The sequence below is a fragment of the Carcharhinus amblyrhynchos genome, chromosome 12, assembly GCF_965287045.1.
Source record: "Carcharhinus amblyrhynchos chromosome 12, sCarAmb.v2.hapA, whole genome shotgun sequence".
Classification (NCBI taxonomy): Eukaryota; Metazoa; Chordata; class Chondrichthyes; order Carcharhiniformes; family Carcharhinidae; genus Carcharhinus; species Carcharhinus amblyrhynchos.
Window position 1 is genome coordinate 15,524,347 of NC_137335.1, and position 20,821 is coordinate 15,545,167.

At 44.6% G+C, this 20,821-nt stretch overlaps 1 protein-coding gene across 1 annotated transcript in view; it reads right to left on the reverse strand.

Moving 5' to 3' along the window:
• The window catches only part of akap12b (A kinase (PRKA) anchor protein 12b), an 88,903-nt gene that overhangs the window by 45,962 nt on the left and 22,120 nt on the right, over window positions 1-20,821 (reverse strand). Inside the window, exon 2 of the mRNA XM_080200108.1 lies at window positions 394-511. Coding sequence (XP_080056234.1) covers window positions 394-511 — 118 coding nt within the window. The remainder of the gene's footprint in view (window positions 1-393; window positions 512-20,821) is intronic.

A 20,821-nucleotide genomic window follows, 5' to 3' on the forward strand; every position in this document is an offset into this window, starting at 1 on the left:
ACAGGGAGAACGTGCAAACTCCACAGACAGTGACCCAAGTCAAGAATTGAACTTGGGTCCTGGGTGCTGAGAGGCAGCAGTGCTAACTAATGTGCCACCATGCCGTCCTCTGCTGTTGATGTAAAAAGATCTCTCCCGTCACCCATCCTCCACCAGCCAACAAATCTAGTCATAACATTGCCAATTTGTGTCAGTTTCCCTATGCAGCAGGACTTGCGCTCACTGGAAATTGGACTGATGCCACCCAACTCATTTTACATATAACCTCACAGCTACAAAACAGAGGGGATTTTCATCCAGTGTGCTAATTTGACCCCAAGACCCAGAAGTGCAAGGTCTCTCCCATGGTGACACATCTCACATCCACCCCAAAACAAATCTAAATTCTCTCACCTTTGCCTGGAATGGCTTCCTCCTGGAGCCCATTCAGCTGCTCCAATTTTCCATTGAGCACCTCTTGGTCCTCAGCATTCCCATGGATTCCAGAAATCTGACCATTCTTCTGAACAGGCTGTTGGAACAGGGGAAGTTCACTTTAGGTCAGCACATAAATAAATGCACACACACCTCCCTCCTCCCTTCTCAGGGGAGGTCATTTCATACAAAATGGTGCACTCGGTGTTCCCATCACCTGGGGAAGTCAGTGTACCTTCCCTGATTCGCCCCACAGTTGGCCTGGTTTTTAATGCTGTGTTTCACCCCTCTCAGCGGATCACACGGTTTGGGGAGGGAAGTCAATATGTATAAAATGACACTGGGACTTAGAAAGTTAAATTGGGAAGGCAAGTTCCATAAACATGATTTGAATTTGATCAAGTGTAAAATATTAAAAAGGATTTGATATAGTCCGGAGAGAAACTATTTTCTCAAAAAATGGAAATGAAAACATTAGGCAGGATGATCTTAAAAAGTAAGAAAAAAAAAAAAGAGGGCAATCAGGAAAAATAATTTCCCATGAAGTGCAGTGGCAATCTAGAACACTTTCCCTCAGAAGGTTGTGTAATTTTGGATACAGAATGAAGAACAGCAAGTGGAATAACATACAAATGGATCATCTTTTATTTGTTTGAGAGACATGGGCATGGCTGGCTGGCCAGCATTTATTGTGCATCTCTAGTTGCTTGAGAGTAGTTGAGAGTCAACCACATTGCTGTGGCTCTGGAGTCACATGTAGGCCAGATCAGGTAAGGACAGCAGATTTCCTTCGCTAAAGGATATTGATGAACCAGATTGGTTTTTCTGACAATCCACAATGGTTTCATGGTCATCAGCAGATTCTGTTTGATTTTTAAATCGAGTTCAAATTCCACCATCTGCCATTGCGGAATTCAAACCTGGATCCCTAGAACATTAGCTGAGTTTCTGGATTAATAATCTAGTGATAATACCACTAGGCCATTGTCTCCCATAATCATGATTTAAATGAGTAGTGGAGTAGGATTGAGGAGCAGAATGGACTCTTCCTGTTGTGCTGCTAGAGAGCAGATACTGGGATTAGTTGGATAGCTTGATAGGCCAAGTGGTGTCCTTTTGGGCAGATTCTCATTTAGATTTTCACCACTTGCGGAATGCACTGCCAAACAGGTTGAGGATTGATTTGCAAATCCTTTCAATAACGCAGGTAGCAATAAAGAGCGAGAGAGACACTGTGGGTCAGCTATGTGCTGGATAGGAGCCTCTACCCTCATGTTCCATAGCTCCAGAGTACAACAACGCAGATAAAGGGGCTTTTGCCACAGTAACTCTGGCCCCATAACCTGGTGTTGAGAGACTTCTTACTGTGTTTCCCTCAGTCCAACACCAGCATCTCCACCCCATGAACAGTAACAGAAAGAGCGTAGTGGGCTCAGAAAATCCAGGCAGTTGGAATTCCAAGACTGTCAACCAAACTCCAACCTGAACAAATCACCCATTTGGTATGAAATCCAATATGAAACAATGAAAACAACATGCAAGGGGTTATACAAACTCTAATATATTCCCACTGAATTTAAATCTTCAACAATAGGCAGAAACTAGATATCAGGTCCTTAATGCAGTTACACAAGTTGAGACCTCATTTAAATCATGCACACATGGAGAGCAATGTCCACTTGTGTTAGCACTAACAGAAGCCCTTTTGTAGATAGAGCACAGGACTCGGAGGGGGTAGGGCTACAGCTGGAGGAGTCAAGGCTCAAGCATCCACTCAGAGCAGGAAGACACACACAGTCAGCAACCTGGTGACTGTGGCACCACCCATTGTTTAGGTGGGTTGTAAAGACAGAGCACTAAGCAAAATCCTCAGGGACCACTGGACTTTGAGTGCCTGATTTAACAAGGGGAAGATTTCATTTTAAGTGCAGGAATAGGCAGACATCCAGACTCCTGATTATTGATAAGATTGCAAGTAGTGAACGTGCCAATCTCTCTCAAAGGCACCCAGGACATTTTGCCTCTGCACTGACACGTGAGAAATGACTGCTGAGCATCACTATTTGATAAGCCAGGAAAGACAGATGCTAAATGTCTTGCAGAAACCATTGCATTGTTTGAGGACAACACTGGATAAATATTTGAAACGAGTAATGATCTTGATCTTATTTTTGGAACATGGATTTTGCGGCCTGAATTAATTGCCCATTCCTAGTTGCCCTGGATACAGGATGACCTGCTGGACAACTTGTAGGGCAATTAAGAGCTTGTTTGGGCCAGAAGTCAGAACATAGGCCAGGCTCAAGTAAAAGGATCACATTTCCTTCCCTAAAGGACATTAAAAAAACTCTGCTGATTCATTAAACTACAAACTGTTTACATGGTCATTTATACTGACGCCAGATTTTTATTTTGTGATTTTGTAAATCAACTCAAATAATCAAACTGTCACAAAGGGATTTGAACTCTTACTCTCAGCATTAGCTTAGGCTTCTGGATTACTGGTTCAGTAATAATGCCACCATACAAATGGTGGTATAACAACCACCACAAGGTTACAGGGACACCAGTTAGCACTCCTGTCTCAGCACCTGGGACCCAGGTTCAATTCTGGTCTTGGGCAGGTTCTCCGAGTCTGATTAGTTTCCTCTGGATGCTCCGGTTTCCTCCCACACTCCAAAGATGTGATGTTAGGTCGATTGGCCATAACAAATATGCAGAGTTGGGGGATTAGGGCCTTGGTAAAATGCTCTTTCAGAGAATTGGTGCAGACTCAGTGGGAGGAATGGCCTCCTGCATTGTCAGAATTCTGTGGTTGGACAGGACAGCACTGGCTTAAATCATAGAATCCTACACTGCAAAGAGGCCACTCATCCCATCAAATCTGTACTAACCATAAACCCACCCAGGCCCCAACCCCTCACATTTACCTTAGCTAGTCCCCCTGACACCAAAGGAGGATTTTGATGGCCAATCCATCTAACCCACACATCTTTGAACTGTGGGAGGAAACCAGAGCACCCATAGGAAACCCACGTAGGCACAAGGAGAACGTGCACACTCCACACAGTGACCCAAGCCAGGAACCAAACCTCAGGTCCCTGGTGCTGTGAGGCAGCAATGCTAACCACTATGCCACCCTGCGGGATTGGTTTACTTCGATGGGCCAACGGCCTCCTGTTTTCAGAAGGTCCGTGGTTCCATTGGGGAATCCAAATACAAAATACATTGCAAAGACTAGCAGCTCTACCAACATGGAGCTATGTTAGTGTCCACACCACCTCTGTCCACCTCCCTATTAGTAAGTCTGACAACACCAGGTTTTTAAGTCCAACCGATTTATTTGATAGTAAACTCACAAGCTTTCAGGGTTAGTCCCTTTGTCAGGTGAAGGGAGTGTTCTGGCCTCTGACAGAGGATATAAAGCACAGACAGTTTACAGATTACTGATTAGAATGCAAATCTTTACACCTAACCTGCTGTTCAAGTCTTAAGTGGCCGACAACGTGAGTGGAAGGAGCACTGATCACAGGTTACAGAGATGTGTATTGTCTCCAGACAGTACAGTAAGTGAGGTTTTGCAAACCCAGGCAAGTCACAGGGGTTACAGATAGTGCGACATGAACCCAAGATCCCTGTTGAGACTGTCCACATGTGTGCGGAACTTGGCCATCAGTCTCTGCTCAGCGACTCTGCGCTGTCGTGTGTCGTGAAGGCTGCCTTGGAGAATGCTTACCCGAAGGTCAGAGGCTGAATGCCCATGACCACTGAAGTGTTCGCCAACAGGAAGGGAACAGTCTTGCCTGGTGATTGTTGAGCGATGTTCATTCATCTGTTGTCATGGCGTCTGCATGGTCTCCCCAACGTACCATGCTTTGGGACATCCTTTCTTGCAACGTATCAGGTACCTGAACGTCGCTCGACAATCACCAGGCAAGACGGTTCCCTTCCTGTTGGCGAACACTTCAGTGGTCACGGGCATTCAGCCTCTGACCTTCGGGTAAGCATTTTCCAAGGCGGCCTTCACAACACACGACAGCACAGAGTCACTGAGCAGAGACTGATAGCCAAGTTCCGCACACATGAGGATGGTCTCAACAGGGATCTTGGGTTCATGTCGCACTATCTGTAACCCCCGTGACTTGCCTGGGTTTGCAAAACCTCACTTACTCTACTGTCTGGAGACAATACACATCTCTTTAATCTGTGATCAGTGCTCCTTCCACTCACATTGTCGGCCACTTTAAGACTTGAACAGCAGGTTAAGTGCAAAGATTCACATTCTAATCAGTAATCTAAACTGTCTGTGGCCAGAACTCTCCATTCACTTGACAAAGGGACTAACCCTGAAAGCTAGTGAGTTTACTATCAAATAAATTGGTTGGACTTAAACCTGGTGTTGTCAGACTTTTTACTGTGTTTACATGACATAAGAACATAAGAAATAGGAGGAGTAGGCCATCTAGCCCTTCGAGCCTGCCCCGCCATTCAATAAGATCATGGCTGATCTGAAGTGGCTCAGTTCCACCCATCCCGACCAGGGGTTTTGTCCTCTGTTAAGTTTGATTTGGTTATGAATTTGCAACCTGCTTTCTATGCCTTCGTGCCTTTTTTGTTGTCTCCTTCTAATAATATATCCATCCAAATACCAAGTGATTATTTAATATTTCTGTCAATATCTCCCCAGACCAACACCGGCATATCCACATCATCACCTCCTTATTAACAAGAGATGCCCATCCACACTTCCCAAAGATCACCAAGCCTCAGATTTAAAAAGCTGAACTCATCAATACTAATCTACTTGAGGGAGAAGCCAGGGAGGAAGGGTGAAGGGCCACCATGCTGAATGTCAACTGTGAAACATAAGATTGAGAGAGTGAAGGGGAGAGAGTGATTTAATGGCAATGTCACTGGACTCTCAATCCAGGGGGCCAGGCTAATGTGAGAATATGGCAACTGGTGGAATTTAAATTCAAATTAGGAATCTGGAATCGAAGAGCTAATCTGGTTCACTAATGCCCCTTAGGGGAGGAAATTTTATCACCTGGTCTGGCCTGCATGTGACTCCAAACCCACAATGTGGTCAATGCTGAACTGCCCTCTGAAATGGCCTGGCTAACCACTCAGGTCAAGGACAATAAATGTGGGCCTTGCTGTCAATGCAAGGTAAAAGTATTAAGATGCAAATCTATTTTAATTATCTGTACAAATAGAATTGAAATGGGGGCAGCAGGTTCAATTCCAGCCTCGGATCAGTGTCTGTGTGGAGTTTGCACATTCTCCCCGTGTCTGTGTGGGTTTCCTCCAGGTGCTGTGGTTTCCTCAGTCCAGAGGGGTGCAGGTTAGGTTGATTGGCCGTGCTGAATTGACCCTAGCGTCAGGGGGTTAGCAGGGTAAATATGTAGGGTTACGAGAATCAGGCCCGGGTGGGATTGTGGTTTGTGCCGACTTGATGGGCCGAATGGCCTCCTTCTGCACTGTAGGAATTCTATGATACAATTGCAGGTGCTAATGACTCAGCCCATCAATCTCAGCTCACTTTTGGCTAAGTGGACTCTCATCAAGTCACTGAGTGGTTTCAATGGACTTGACCATGTAACCCAGGCTGACAAGCCAAAGCCAGTGCAACACTTAAGGTGCTCACTGTCAGAGGTGCTGCCTCGCTACCTTGATGTTAAACCAAGACCCTCTCAAATGGGAGAGATCCCATTGCAGTTATCCCAAAGAGGAGCTGGGGAGCTCTCCCCAGTGTCCTGGTCAATATCACCCCTCAACCAACATGACTAAATAAACAATGTGGTAATTATCTATTGCAGTTGGTAGAATCGTGTGAAATGCAAATTGGGCTGCTGCATTTCTTGACACTTCAACAAGTGAGGCTGAAACACTTCAGGAATGCTAGAGGTCATGAGACACACTAACCACACAGATGCATGTCGTTTTTCTAAATCCCACTCCCCTGTATCTTTTTACAGTCTTTCAACTTCTCGAATGACATTTGTCAGTGTCAATAACCTCATGGTACTTCCCATTCTAATAACTTAGAAAAATTTCAACTATCCCCTTTGATTTTCTCTTGGGAAAACCCCAGTCTACACCCCTTGACCTTTGCTATTGGAGCTCAAAATGTTTTCCAAATCTCTTAGAACCCCACATCTCCATTTGAAGGCTCAAGTGTCCCAATAGAAACCATAGCCATTTCAGCATTTCTCAACTCTACCCCCTGGTTGGTAGCATCTTTGTAACAATTTGTCACAGTCTCCTCTCTGCCCACAGCTCTAACATGGCGCACCCAGTATTGTGGTTTACAATAGGGCAGAGTTTTAACATCGCCTATTGTTTCGGGTGGCGCAAAGTGACTGGACATGAAGAGTGGCATGGTGACACAGTGGTTAGCACTGCTCGCTCAGCGCCAGGGACCCAGATTTGGGTGACTCTACGTGTTCGTGTGGGTTTCCTCCCACAGTCTAAAAGACGTGCCAGTTAGGTGCACTGTCCATGCTAAATTCTCCCTCAGTATACCTGAACAGGCACTGGAGTGTGGCATCTAGGGGATTTTTTTTTAAAACAGTATCTTCATTGCAGTGTTAATGTAAGCCTACTTGTGACACTATTAAGCAAACTTAAAAAAAAACTTTAGTTTCAGACTAGCTTACTATCGCCACTCACCCAGCCCCATCCACAACTGTCACCTAAAAACTTAGCACTGGTCAAGCTTTTGATCACCCAATTTTCCCTTGAATAACTTGGTATTGAGGTTTGTCCAAATGCTGTGAAGCAGCTTGGGATGTTTTATTACAGTTTAAACACTGCATAAATGCAAAAAGAGTTACTATTTAAGCAACAGTGATCAAGATTAAAGGCAATCCATTTCAGAATAAATCGCAACATTAATGCAAAGATCTTGTACTAAAGTGATTGCACTCCAACATGCAGCTTAAACTAGCAAGGAAAATCTTAAAGACATTGGAAAGCCCCCCTCTTCCCTGCAGCATCTAACAGGAGATGTACATTTCACTATACAAGAGGGCTGAAGCAGATATAAAGGAGGCTCAATCCTGGGAGTTAAACTGGGCCAGGATATGCAGAACTTTGTCAATTCCTAATTTAAGATCAAATATTTTATCCCCCTGCCACATTTTTATACATTTAACTTAAAAAATTAGCATATTTGTTTATACCAGATGGCTCATCTAAACATGGGAGGAAGCAAATACACTCACTAGTGGCAGTAGTGTAGATTATATCTAACTTACAACTGTAATGGGTTGTCTAAGAGTTTCCTAAAGGTTTTCCAAGTTCCATGTTCTGGATTTCTTAACTAATAAGGTTTCCAGTCTATAAAGGATGATGCAAGTTAAGAAAAAAAAAATCAAACACTTGCTTTACAACACAGGACACCATTCTGCCCATCGTCTGTGGCCAGGACAGACTGAGACAAATCCTGTTTAAAAACAGGGCAACAGGAGAGGACTTGGAAAGGAACTGAGGTGTCAAACCTGGGGAACTCTCACTAGATGGGAGCTACAACAGAAAGTAGGCCATGGCAAAAAAATAACCACACTCTGCCTGGCACAATCGAGGCTCAGAATAGATCCTCAAAACTTCCCAAAGCAAACGTTATCGCTCGAGAGAAGCAGAAAGCCAGCTCAGGCTTCCTGCTCCCGCCTGTGCAGAGCAAACAGCCATAGAGACGGTGCCTTATTTAGCAAAGCCACCCACACTGTTTCAGCTTTGGCAAGTAAACTCTAAAGCATAACAGTACCCTGCAATAATTATATTAGTTGACACTCTACTTAGTGAGTGGACTCCAAAACAGTAAGCTGAATACAACTCAATCATGCTGACTGTGTGCGAGACATCTGATTAATCATCCCACAACTGAAAGTCATCAATGTTCTGTCCACTACATCCTTAAAAAATTCAAAGCTTGTTCTGTGTAAACATCCTCTGTCTTTTGCCTAAGATTTTCTTTTTCGTGTCACAAGTCAGCCTGCATTAACACTGCAATGAAGTTACTGTGAAAATCCCCTATTCTCCACATTCCGGCAGCTGTTCAGAGACACTGAGGGAAAATCTTAGCATGGCCAATGCATCTAACCAGCACATCACCTCAGACTGTGGGAGGAAGCCCCACAGACACGGAGAGAATATGCAAAAATCCACAGACATGACCCAAGGCCAGAACTGAACCTGGGTCCTTGGTGCTGTGTGGCAGTGATGCTAACCACTGTGCACCCTTTGTCTTGTAAATTCTCCTACAGGAGCAACAGGTTCACATTCTGATATCTTGTGGTACAGCATTTTATTTTTTTCATTTGTATCTGTTGCAGTTTTTTTATTCCCCCATTGTTAGCCATCTTAAGATATCTGATAAAGAATGAACATGGTGGCAAAGCCCCCCCCCATATCTGCATCTATCCAATTCTGGCCTCTTGACTCAAGGACTCCCCTAAGGGAATTTGGCATGTCTGCTACAATTCACCAATTTTTACAGATGCATCATAGAAAGTGTTCTGGTTGTATCACAGCTTGGTATGACTCCTACTCTGCCCAAGACTGCAAGAAACCTCAAGGGGTTGTGAACATAGCCCAATCCATCATGCAAACCAGCCTCCCATCCATTGACTCCATCTACACTTTCCACTGCCTTGGAAAAGCAGCCAGCACAGTTAAGGACACCACGCATGGTAAATATTCATCATGGAGTCCAGTTACGAGTGGTGTGCCTCAGGGATCTGTTTTGGGGCCACTGCTGTTTGTAATTTTTATTAATGATCTGGATGAGGGTATAGTTGGGTGGATTAGTAAATTTGCTGATGACACCAAAGTCGGAGGTGTGGTAGATTGTGAGGAAGGGTGTCATAGTTTGCAGGGAGACTTAGACAGGTTGCAGAGCTGGGCCGAGAGGTGGCGGATGCAGTTTAATGCGGAGAAGTGTGAGGTAATTCACTTTGGTAGGAATAACAGATGTGTCGAGTATAGGGCTAACGGGAGGACTCTGAATAGTGTGGATGAACAGAGGGATCTAGGTGTATGTGTACATAGATCCCTGAAAGTTGGGAATCAAGTAGATAAGGTTGTTAAGAAGGCATACGGTGTCTTGGCGTTTATTGGTAGGGGGATTGAATTTAGGAGTCGCAGCATCATGTTGCAACTGTACACAACTCTGGTGCGGCCGCACTTGGAGTACTGTGTGCAGTTCTGGTCCCCACATTATAGGAAGGATGTGGAGGCATTGGAGAGGGTGCAGAGGAGGTTTACCAGGATGTTGCCTGGTATGGAGGGGAGGTCCTATGAGGAGAGACTGAGGGATTTGGGGTTGTTTTCACTAGAAAGAAGGCGGCTAAGAGGGGATCTTATTGAAACATATAAGATGATTAGAGGTTTAGACAGGGTGGATAGTGATAGCCTTTTTCCTCGGATGGAGAAAGCTAGCACGAGGGGGCATGGCTTTAAATTAAGGGGGGGTAGTTATAGGACGGATGTCAGGGGTAGGTTCTTTACCCAGAGGGTGGTGAGGGATTGGAATGCCCTGCCTGCTGCAGTTGTAAATGCGCCTAGTTTGGGGGTGTTTAAGAGATCCGTGGATAGGTTTATGGATGAAAAGGGATTGGTTTAGATTAGAGGGTCATTGTTTTTTAACTGGTCAGCGCAACGTCGTGGGCCGAAGGGCCTGTTCTGCACTGTAAATGTTCTATGTACCTCACATCAAGTTCATCTTTCTCTACACATACTACATTCTACACTCCTTTCCTTATCTATGAACAGTATGTTTTGCCTGTAGTGTGTGCCACAGCAATATTTTTCATTGTAAACTAATACACGTAATAAATCACTGGAATTCACTCATTAAAACTCAAGTTTATTAGTCACAAGTAGGTTTACATTAACACTGCAATGAAGTTACCATGAAAATCCCCTAGTCGCCACTCCTGCGACTGCTCTGGTACACTGAGGGAGAATTTAGCATGGCCAATGCACCTAACCAGCATATCTTTGCACTGTGGAAGGAAACCAGAGCACTTGGAGGAAATCCATGCAGACGCAGGGGAGAACGTGCAGACTCCACACAGACACTGACCCAAGCTGGGAATCGAGCCTGGGTCCCTGGCGCTGTGAGGCAACAGTGCTAACCCCTCATGTTCTCTGCTCCAATGACTGGAATTCACTCGCTAAACCTCTCCACCACTTTTTCCTTCCTTTAAAGGCACTCCTGAAACCTGCCTCTGACCAAACCTTTGGGCCACCTGTCTTAATATCACTTCTTGCGGTTCAGTGTCAGATTCCTCCTCATAACACTCTTGTTCGGCACTTGAGATACTTCAAGACGCATTGTATAAACACGAGCTGCTGCAGAGTTTAACCAGCCTTCCAAATAAAATTGTAATCTTGTGTTGTAATATTGAAATGTTGGATTACAATCGTAATGTCATAATTGTTGTGCACCTTTCGACACAAACGGATTTTAAATCCCAACTGTAGCTTGCAACACTATTTCAAAGAGTTTTCTTTTGGGGGATTGAATTCTGCCTGGAGACAATGATTTTGTTTTTAAAAAGAGAAGTTGGTTTCTCAGTATTATGTAGCCAGGGCAAACAAAATTTATCAGCAATTCTCCTCACGTTTGCTGATAACATTATCGGGCTGCTGTTCACATCTTTCAGTCGTAAAACTGAATTCACCAAATTGGGTGGAGTACAGGGGAGAACGCTTTTGATCTTGTGGGGTGGGGGGGAGAGGGGGTTGGTTTTGCAGTAAGTTATCCACCTGTCTGCCATGGTTTCAAATTCAGACAAAACTAAAAAGAGATAAAAGTTCTCTTTATCTGCTGGTTGTAAGGCTCCAATACAAATTGAATCTTTAGTGTAGTAGCCTCAGTCTCGAGAGAAAAAGGGTTCCCAGGTTTCTTCAGCAGAGTGAAAACAGACACCAGTGTTAAGTGGCAGCAAAGGTGCAGTGAATAGGTGGCTAGCAGGAAACAAGGTGGAGCTCTGCATTGGAACACAGAAGGTTGATTATCTGTTGGAGGCGTTCCAGATCAAAGGTTTGGAGAGGACTAGTGAAAGATCATTCCCACTACTTAGCAAAAATTGCCAAAGAAAATCACAGACTAAGGATTACTTTTGTTGGAGCAAAACAGTGATTTGAAAAGCTAACTTTTTAAAAAAATACACAAATCAACAGAACAGGGAATGGACTGCAACAAGTGGCTATTGAAGCAGAGACTAACATTTAAAAAAGGAAATTGCATTTGTTTGCGCCTTTCACAACCTCAAGACATATCAAAGTGCTTTGCAGGCAATGAAACACTGTTTTGAAGTGAAGGCACATCTCACTGACACTCTACAGTGCAGAAGGAGGCAGCCACTTGGCCCATCAAGCCCACACTGACAGTCCACATAGACACAGAGAATGTGCAAACTCCCTACAGACAGGAAATCAGCCAAGCAGATGCAGAGAATGGTAGGGCAATGAAATTAGAGTACTCAGCCCCAAAGAGCTGGCAAGGTAGAGAGTTGACATTTTTCCCAGCAGATTGAGTCAACTACCTTCAGGCAAAAAAAAATCTCCTTGTGTCTACTTTGAGTGCACTTGATTCTTTCACCAAGATGATAGATGCAGCCACATAAAACATTAATCTCATCCACTTAGGCTGGACCTGTGCCAATCTTGAGAAAAGGCATCTCAACCCGGTGTAGAATCTAAACAACAATCCACGTACTTTGTGTTCCCAGAATACTGGCAAGCCTGCTTTCTAAATCCAATTTATCACAAGATGATCCAGCCCTGAGAAGCTAATCGGCCCATTATGTCTGTGCTGGCCCTTTGCTTCAGTTATCCAATTTGTTCCATTCCCCTGCTCTTACCCCATTGCCTCCCCAACTTCCAATTATTCATCCAATTCTGTTTGGAAAATTTCTATTTAAATTTTCTTCCGCCACTCATTCAGATATTGTTGTTTGTGTCATAACTCATGTTCTTTTGCAATCACATCATTTCTGTTCCCTTTGGTTAACAAGTCTTTTTGTAATAGCTCTTCCTCAAACTCTCTTATCGAAATCCTTCCGGATTCTGAACAAGTCCAGAACAAGGAGGGGGCAACTCAGTGGTGCTGCTACTCCCACCGTGCTGTGTTAACTCAACACGATTACAATTATACAGCTCTTCCTGGAGACTAAAAGCAAATTATTGCAGATGCTGGAATCTGAAACCACAAGAGAAAATGCTGGAAAATCTCAGCAGGTCTGGCAGCATCTGCAAGGACAGAAAAGAGCTGACGTTTTGCATCCATCTAGATTGAAATATCAGCTCTTTTCTCTGCTTACAGATACTGTCAGACCTGCTGAGATTTTCCAACATTTTCTCATTCTGGAAGCTGTTCCCTGCCTGATTGATATAAGTATAAAAATTAAAAATCTTTCTATTAAGAGCTCCGGTCTCACCAAGGAGACTCCAGGCTCATCCACATCCAAAAACCTGCTGTGAAAACTCTGCACACATGTTAGCTACAAATTCCACCACAGCAGCCAAGGCAATGTGCTACATTTTCTTCCCCCCTCCCTGCCCAATGTTAACATATCCTTGAAAAAAAAAAATCCAGGATCCAGATTCAAATCTGGAGTCATATCTACATTGAAAACTAATCAGTTGTTCTTTGAGCTGTACCCCATCTGTATACCACGACTCATTGGAATCCATTTATTTGTAACTATACATCTCAAAAACAGAATAAAGATATCACCTCCACCACTGAAGGAGGGCAGTGATAATTAATGGCTATTGGGATTTTGTTTCAGCTTACTGCGGAAACAAATGATCTGGGTATCATAGCTCAGATTGTAAGGAATCACATCCAACAAATAATCTACACTGATCAGCAGAAACTACACAGTGATGCAGTATCTAGTGATGACAGCACTGCTGCCGCAATGCCAGGGACCCGGGTTCAATTCCTGGCTTAGGTCACTGGTGTGGAGTTTGCACATTCTCCCCATGTCTGCATTTTCCTCAGATGCTCTGGTTTCCTCCCACATTCTGTATTATGTGCTGGTTAGGTGCATTGACCCGAACAGACGCCAGAGCGTAGCAACTAGGGGGAATTTCACAGCAACTTCATCGCAGTTTAAAGTCTTATTTGTGACTAATAAATAATCTTTATGATGCTAACAACTCATTTAGCTCAAAAGCAGCTCCCTACTTGCCCCATTATAGGCATCATATCCCAAGATAGGGTGGTGAAATGGTTGCTATAAATCCTAAAAGTAAATGGTTGCTTTGGGAAGTCATTTAGTCAGCCAGCCAGTCTAGAATAAAAGTGTTGGCTGACAAGCAGAGGGGTTAGGAGGCATAGTCAGTGCTGGGAGTCTGTCTTCAGCCCATGAAGGGATGGGCAGGGAGGTAAAGCTTTGTTTTCCCTCCAGCTGATAACCAGTGATCCCTGCATGACCCTGCTGGCAGGAAATGAATGGCAAAAGTAGCTCAGGAAATGCCAAATAGACAGTGCCAAGTGTAACCCATCACAAAGGGATACAGATGATTGACATGGCTGGATTAGACCAATGATGAGAATGGAGAACAGCCTGCAAGTGATATCAAAGCTAACAATAAAACTGTTATTTACTTAAAACTTTTATAGTGTCACAAGTCAGCTTACATTAACACTGCAATGAAGTTACTGTAGAAGTCCCCTAGTTACCATACTCCAGCACCTGTTCAGGTACACAGAGGGAGAATTTAACATGGCCAATCACCTAACCAGCACGTCTTTTGGACTGAGGAGGAAACCGGAGCACACCCATACAGACAGGGAGAACATGCAGACTCTACACAGATAGTGAGTCAGCCAGGAATTGAACCCATGTCCTTGGTACTGAGGCGCAGCAGTGCTAACCACTGTGCCACCTAATTTGAGTTAATTAAAAGATCACAAATGGATAGAAACCAGCAGCACTAGAATGAATTTATTCAAACCCAATATCATCACTGAGCTGACAGATGGGAATTTAATTAGTGGCCAAAGTGGTGTTTTCCCATTCCAGAACATTCCGATCTCTAAAAGCAACAGCTTCCTTAGAAGCCAACTCCACTTCACTGGCATCTAGCATGGGAGTGAGGCAAATGCACTTGTTTGTTACTTGTCAGTTTGATGGGCCAGTTATCTCAAAAACTGCCCTGTCAGAATTGCTGAGTTCTTAACTAATCAGGTACCCTGCAATGGCCACCTTGGTCACCTGTCAGGAAACAGCCGAGAAAGGCCATAGGTCAGAAGAGGAAAGAGGTTGAAGTTTAGAAAATTCAGTACTCTACTGGAAGGGCCTACTCCACCATTAGATTAGATCATGGCTGATCTTTACCTCAATTTATCCCATCTTTGATTCCTTACCTAGTAAAAATCTATTCAAGATCTATTACCTCATTCTCAGTCTCCCAACACAGGATTACTTCTATTTCAATTAACTAAGTTTTGCTAATAATTTCTGTAGAAATTCAATTCTCCAAGGGTGGGCAACATTAAAATTTAACTATTTTAATCAGACATGACCTACTCTTTACAAATCCAAGTAAACTCCCCCTTCTATGCAGCTCACATAACATTCAGTCATTCTGTGGTAGAGTCCAGCAACCTTCTTCAGAACTTGAAATTAAACTTTCAGGTCACTGATTTCTCATTCCCTCCTCCTTAAATAACGGAGTCATGGTCAGAATTTTCCAAAGGGTACAATTCCCAAATACAGAAGCAGATCACCTGGAGTTCTATCAAAGCTTTCAGGCAGAGGCAAGGAATTCCCAAGAGTAGGGAGGGAGGAAAGAGTGTTGATGAATTGTCAGTTTTCATATGATGTTCCTACCCAAGGTGCAATGTTGGTTGAATAAGCTGGCACTGATACCCTTGCTCAAATTTTGATTGATAGTGTCTAGAGGGTATGTTCCTTGAAGAGGTGCCATTGTCCAACTGGCCTAATTACAGTACAGGGAGGTCATTGTGACATTCAGAGGAACACTGCCAGGGTCTAGACTGCAGGGGCTGGAAGCACAGGCCCCCAGCGGTGAAGGTGAAGGATGCACAAGAGGCTAGGACTGGAGTACTGGAGAGTTTCATACATGTCCCCAGAGATGGGGAACAGTGAGGATGGGAGGGGATTCAAGTACAACACTTAGCATCAAATACTGATTAGTGGGTTCAGGATTGGGAGTCAAGCAATGCCAGTTTCTATAGCAGTGTCCCCCCAATTCAAAGACAATTCACCTTCCCTTGATGTAATAAATTGATTAAACAAACAGAGCAGATGCAAGATGCCAGAACTGGTGCAGAGATCTGAGGGGTCTCGAGGAAATCATGAGACAAGGAGTAGAGCCAGGAGAGGGATTTAAACGAGAGGATGAGAATTCCACATTCAATTGATACGTTCCGTTTGTGTAACTTGATCAGCAAGGGCAATAGCAAACTTAACCAAGAGCCATTCTAATTAGAGAAGCAGTTTGCACACATTTCACAGATTGATAGGAATGGAATGACCCAAACATTCCTCTTAGCACTGTCAGCCTTACGATTTCTTTCAAATACAGGATAGTGAAGGTGCATAGCCCCATGTAGAATGAAAGCACCTGCCAGCCTGCTTTCAAACGCACACACTTCACAAACACCCTTCTAAAAAGCACTTCATGCACTCAATCCCTCAGCTGGTATGTGTGGCACTCAACTCAATATCAATCTTCAGCAGAGCATATGCAAGGGCCTCATTCAAGGTTAGGTTTGCTGGGAGGCTTGGGGCACTTCAGTAAATGCTGCGCAGCAGCGAGAGATACCTATGTACTATTTAACATCCAATCCGTGGGTACAGGTTTGCCAAGCAATTTATTGCAAGCATCGCTGAGACAGCATTGCTTTGCAAGAGATGCCAAAATACTTCAAATGAACATGGGATTTAAGCAAACTGGGCCAGCAATCCCAGGGTGTCTAAAATTCTGCTGTCCCTGTCGCCCCTGTGCACATTTCCTCCCAGTCAAGCAATTTCTTCATTTTAAAAATTCTCATCCTGGTTTTTAAATCCCTCCATTCAGACCCTCAGCCTCCATCTCTGGAATCTCCTCCAGGCCCACAACCCTTCAAGGCCTCTTCACTCCCTATTCTGCCCTTGAGCGCATCCCCAATTTTAATCACTTCAGCAGCGAGATGTTTTTGCTCTTTATTATGGAGAGTGGGTGGTGGTGTCTGAACCCACCTGGTTTCTGGTCACCCATTACATTATCAAGAGTGTCCTTCTGTATTTTGTGTTGATCATTGCTGTAAATGTGGAGTCCCCTTTGACCACTTTTGCTCTGGAACACTCCCATTCTCCACTTAAAACTTGCCTCTTGAAGCAAACCTTCAAAAACCTTAACCCTTTAAGAAAATCTCAAAGATAGAAACAGAATCCGTACAGTGTAGGAGGCGGCTATTTCACCTATCGAGTTTGCACCGAGCGCAATCCCACCCAGGCCCTATCCCCGAAGCCCGTTATTTACCCTGACACTAAAGAGGCAATTTAGCATGGTCAATCAACCTAACACACACATTTTTGGAGTGTGGGAGGAAACCCACACAGAGAACGTGCAAACTCCACACAGGAATTGAACCCAGGTCCCTGGTGCAGTGAGGCAACAGTGCTAACCCACCATGCCACCCCAAGATGCTTAGTATCATACTTTGTGTACAACATAATGCTAACATGAAATGCCTTTGAACACTTCATCATACTAAAGGTATTACATACAGGTTGTTATAGCAGCTCTCAAAACAAGGCAAGCTGCTTTTCAAAGCAGGCTACCATTTAAGTTGTTGTGTAGCTGCACTGCTCCAAAGGAACACACTCTTCATTAAGCAGCACATTGTCAGCCATGGCTTAGCGAGTAGCCAGAAGTCCTAATCTAGGAGCATCTAATCTAGGCTGATACTCTTGGTGCAGCGTGGAGCGAATGCTGGATTGTCAGAAGTGCTGTTTTTTCCCCCCAGATAACCATCTTCTGTCCTCTGGGGTGAACGAAAAGAAATCAAAAGTGCAGGGGAATTTGCCCTATTGCCCCAGACAAATGTATCCCTCAACCAACATTACCAAAGTTAGATGGACTGGTCATTGTCCAGAGTGCTACAGGATCTTGCTGTGTGTAAATCTGCTATTGGGCTTCCTGCATCCCAACAGTGCCAATGCTTCCAAAAAAAAAGTTGCTTTTTCCTCTGGACTCTCAGATTTTCTCTCAAACTCCAACGATGTGTAAATTAGCAGATGACACTATGAGGAGTGGCAGGTCAAAGTGTGCAGAGGACACGGACACTGCAAAGGGATATAGATAGTCTAAGTGAGCAGGCAAGGGACCGGCAGATGGAGTACAATGTTGTACAACGTGAGGTCATCCATTTTGATAGGAATAACAGCAAAATGGATTATTTAAATAGTAACAAATTGCAACATGCCACTGTACAAAAGGGACCTGGATACCCTTGTGCATGAATCACAAAAAGTTGGTTTGCAGGTGCAGCAGGTAATTAAGGTGGCAAATGGAATTTTGTCCTTCATTGCTAGAGGAATGGAGTTTAAACACAGCGAGGTTATGTTGCAGCTGTATAAGGTGCTGATGAGGCCACATCCGAAGTACTGTGTACAGTTTTGGTCTCCTTACTTGTGAAAGGATATATTGGCACTGGAGGGGGTGCAGAGGAGATTCATTAGGTCGATTCTTAAGTTAAGAGAGTTGTCTTATGAGGAGAGTGAGTAGATTGGGGCTATATTCATTGGAATTCAGAAGAACGAGAGGAGATCTTACAGAAAAAGATTATGGAAGGAATTGATGAGATAGTAGGAGGGAAGTTGTTTCCACTGGCAGGTGAAACTAGAACTAGGGCGCATGGCCTCAAAATAAGGCAGATTTAGGACTGAGTTGAGGAGGAACTTCTGCACCCAAAGGGTTGTGAATCTGTGGGATTCCCTGCCCAGTGAAGTAGTTAAGACTACCTCATTGAATGTTTTTAAGGCAAGGATAGATAACTTCTTGAACAGTAAAGGAATTAAGGGTTATGGTGGGCAAGTGGAGCTGAGTCCACGAAAAGATCAGCCATAAGAACATAAGAAATAGGAGGAGTAGGCCATCTAGCCCTTCGAGCCTGCCCCGCCATTCAATAAGATCATGGCTGATCTGTCATGGCTCAGTTCCACATTCCCGCCCTCTCCCCATAACCCTTAATCCCCTCGCTTATCAAAAACCCATCAACCCGCGTCTTAAAAATATTTAGCAAGGCAGCCTCCACCACTTCAACGGGCAGAGAATTCCAGAGATTCACCACCCTTTGAGTGAAGAAGTTCCTCCTCAACTCCGTTCTAAACCGTCCCCCCCTTTATCTTGAGGCTGTGCCCCCTAGTCCTACTGTCCTTTCTGAGCGGGAAGAGTCTCTCCACCTCTATCCTATCCATCCCATTCATCATCTTATATGTCTCAATGAGATCTCCCCTCATTCTTCTAAACTCTAACGAGTACAAGCCTAGTTTATTCAGCCTCTCCTCATAGCTCAACCCCCTCAACTCCAGCATCAGCCTAGTAAACCTCCTCTGCACTCCCTCCAAGGCCAAAATATCCTTGCGTAAGTACGGCGACCAAAACTGCACACAGTACTCCAGCTGCGGCCTCACCAATGCCCTATACAGCTGCAGCAAGACCTCCCTACTTTTATATTCAATCCCCCTCGCTATGAAGGCCAGCATCCCATTCGCCTTCCTGACCACCTGCAAGCTGGGTTTTTGCGACTCATGCACAAGGACCCCGAGGTCCCTCTGCACCATCGCCTGCTGCAGTTTTTCGCCACGTAAGTAATAGTCCTTCCTACCATTATTCCTACCAAAGTGGACCACCTCGCACTTGCCAACATTAAATTCCATTTGCCAGTTCCTGGCCCATTCGCCCAGCCTATCTAGATCCTTCTGCAGACTCTCCCCACCCTCCGCACAATTTGCCTTTCCACCAATTTTGGTGTCAACAGCAAATTTCGACACCATACACTCGGTTCCCTCCTCCAGATCATCTATATAAATGGTAAATAGCTGAGGCCCCAGCACTGACCCCTGGGGCACTCCACTAGTCACCAACCGCCAATCCGAATAGCACCCATTAACCCCCACTCTCTGCCTCCTATTTGACAACCAATCCTCTATCCACGCTAACACCCTACCCCCAACTCCATGCCCCCTTACCTTCTGCAATAACCTCTTGTGAGGTACCTTGTCAAACGCCTTCTGAAAATCAAGAAAGACCACATCCACCGGCTCTCCTCTATCCACCGCCCTAGACACATCCTCATAGAACTCCAGTAAATTTGTCAGGCACGACTTCCCTTTAACGAAACCGTGCTGCGTCTGCTCTATCAAGCAATTCCCTTCAAGATGCCTCGCTATTTCCTCCTTGATGACGGATTCTAACATTTTACCTACAACAGACGTTAAACTAACCGGCCTATGATTCCCCGCCTTTTGCCTGGCACCCTTCTTAAACAACAGCGTAACAATAGCCACTTTCCAATCTTCCGGGACTTCCCCATGATCTTATTGAATGGCAGGGCAGGCTTGAGGGGCCAGGTGGTCTCCATGTTCTTATGGAAACTGCCCCTTAGTGTCCCAAGATGTGCAGGTTGGGGGGTGGGGGGAATTAGTGGTGGTAAACGCACTGGTTAAGGGGATAGGGCAGAGGAGGGGGTCTGGATAAGATGGTCTTTGGAGTGTTGGTGCAGACTTGATGGGCCAAATGGGCTCTTTCTGTACTGTAGAGATTCTATGATTTGTTCTGAGGCAGCTGTGTGACTCGAGTGCCCCAGGTTGTGAAAGGTGCTATGATGTCCAAGTTTTCCTTTTGGTGGGCCATGAAACATTCCTTCCTCCTCCTCCTCCTCCTCTGCCCCTCCCCAGCAATGATAAACACAAAATGCAGGAGGACTCTCGATAATGTAATGGGTGGCCAGAAACCCACCACCACCCACTCTCCATAATACCGAGCAAAAACATCTCACTGGCTTCTCAGCCAACATGAATCTAACACTTCAAAGTTTCGGAAAAACCTTTGAAAGCACGTGCATTCCAGTCAATGCAATTAAGCAAACAAGCTCGCCTTACTTAGCATTAGCTCACTACTAGGCAGCAATCAGGACAAAGGCATAAAGAAGAGAGACTGCAAGGACTTCAGAATATGCCACAATCAGATCAAAGAGCAATCTATATGTGAACCACATTTGAAGACAGACTTCAAAAGCAAGGCTGGCATTGATACAGTGCCTATGACCTCCAAATGCCCTCTCAGTACTTCAACAGCCAATGAAGCTTTTGAAGTGTGGTCACTTTAGCAATGTAGATAACCACGTGTGGTGGTTGGCCCTTTAAAGGAC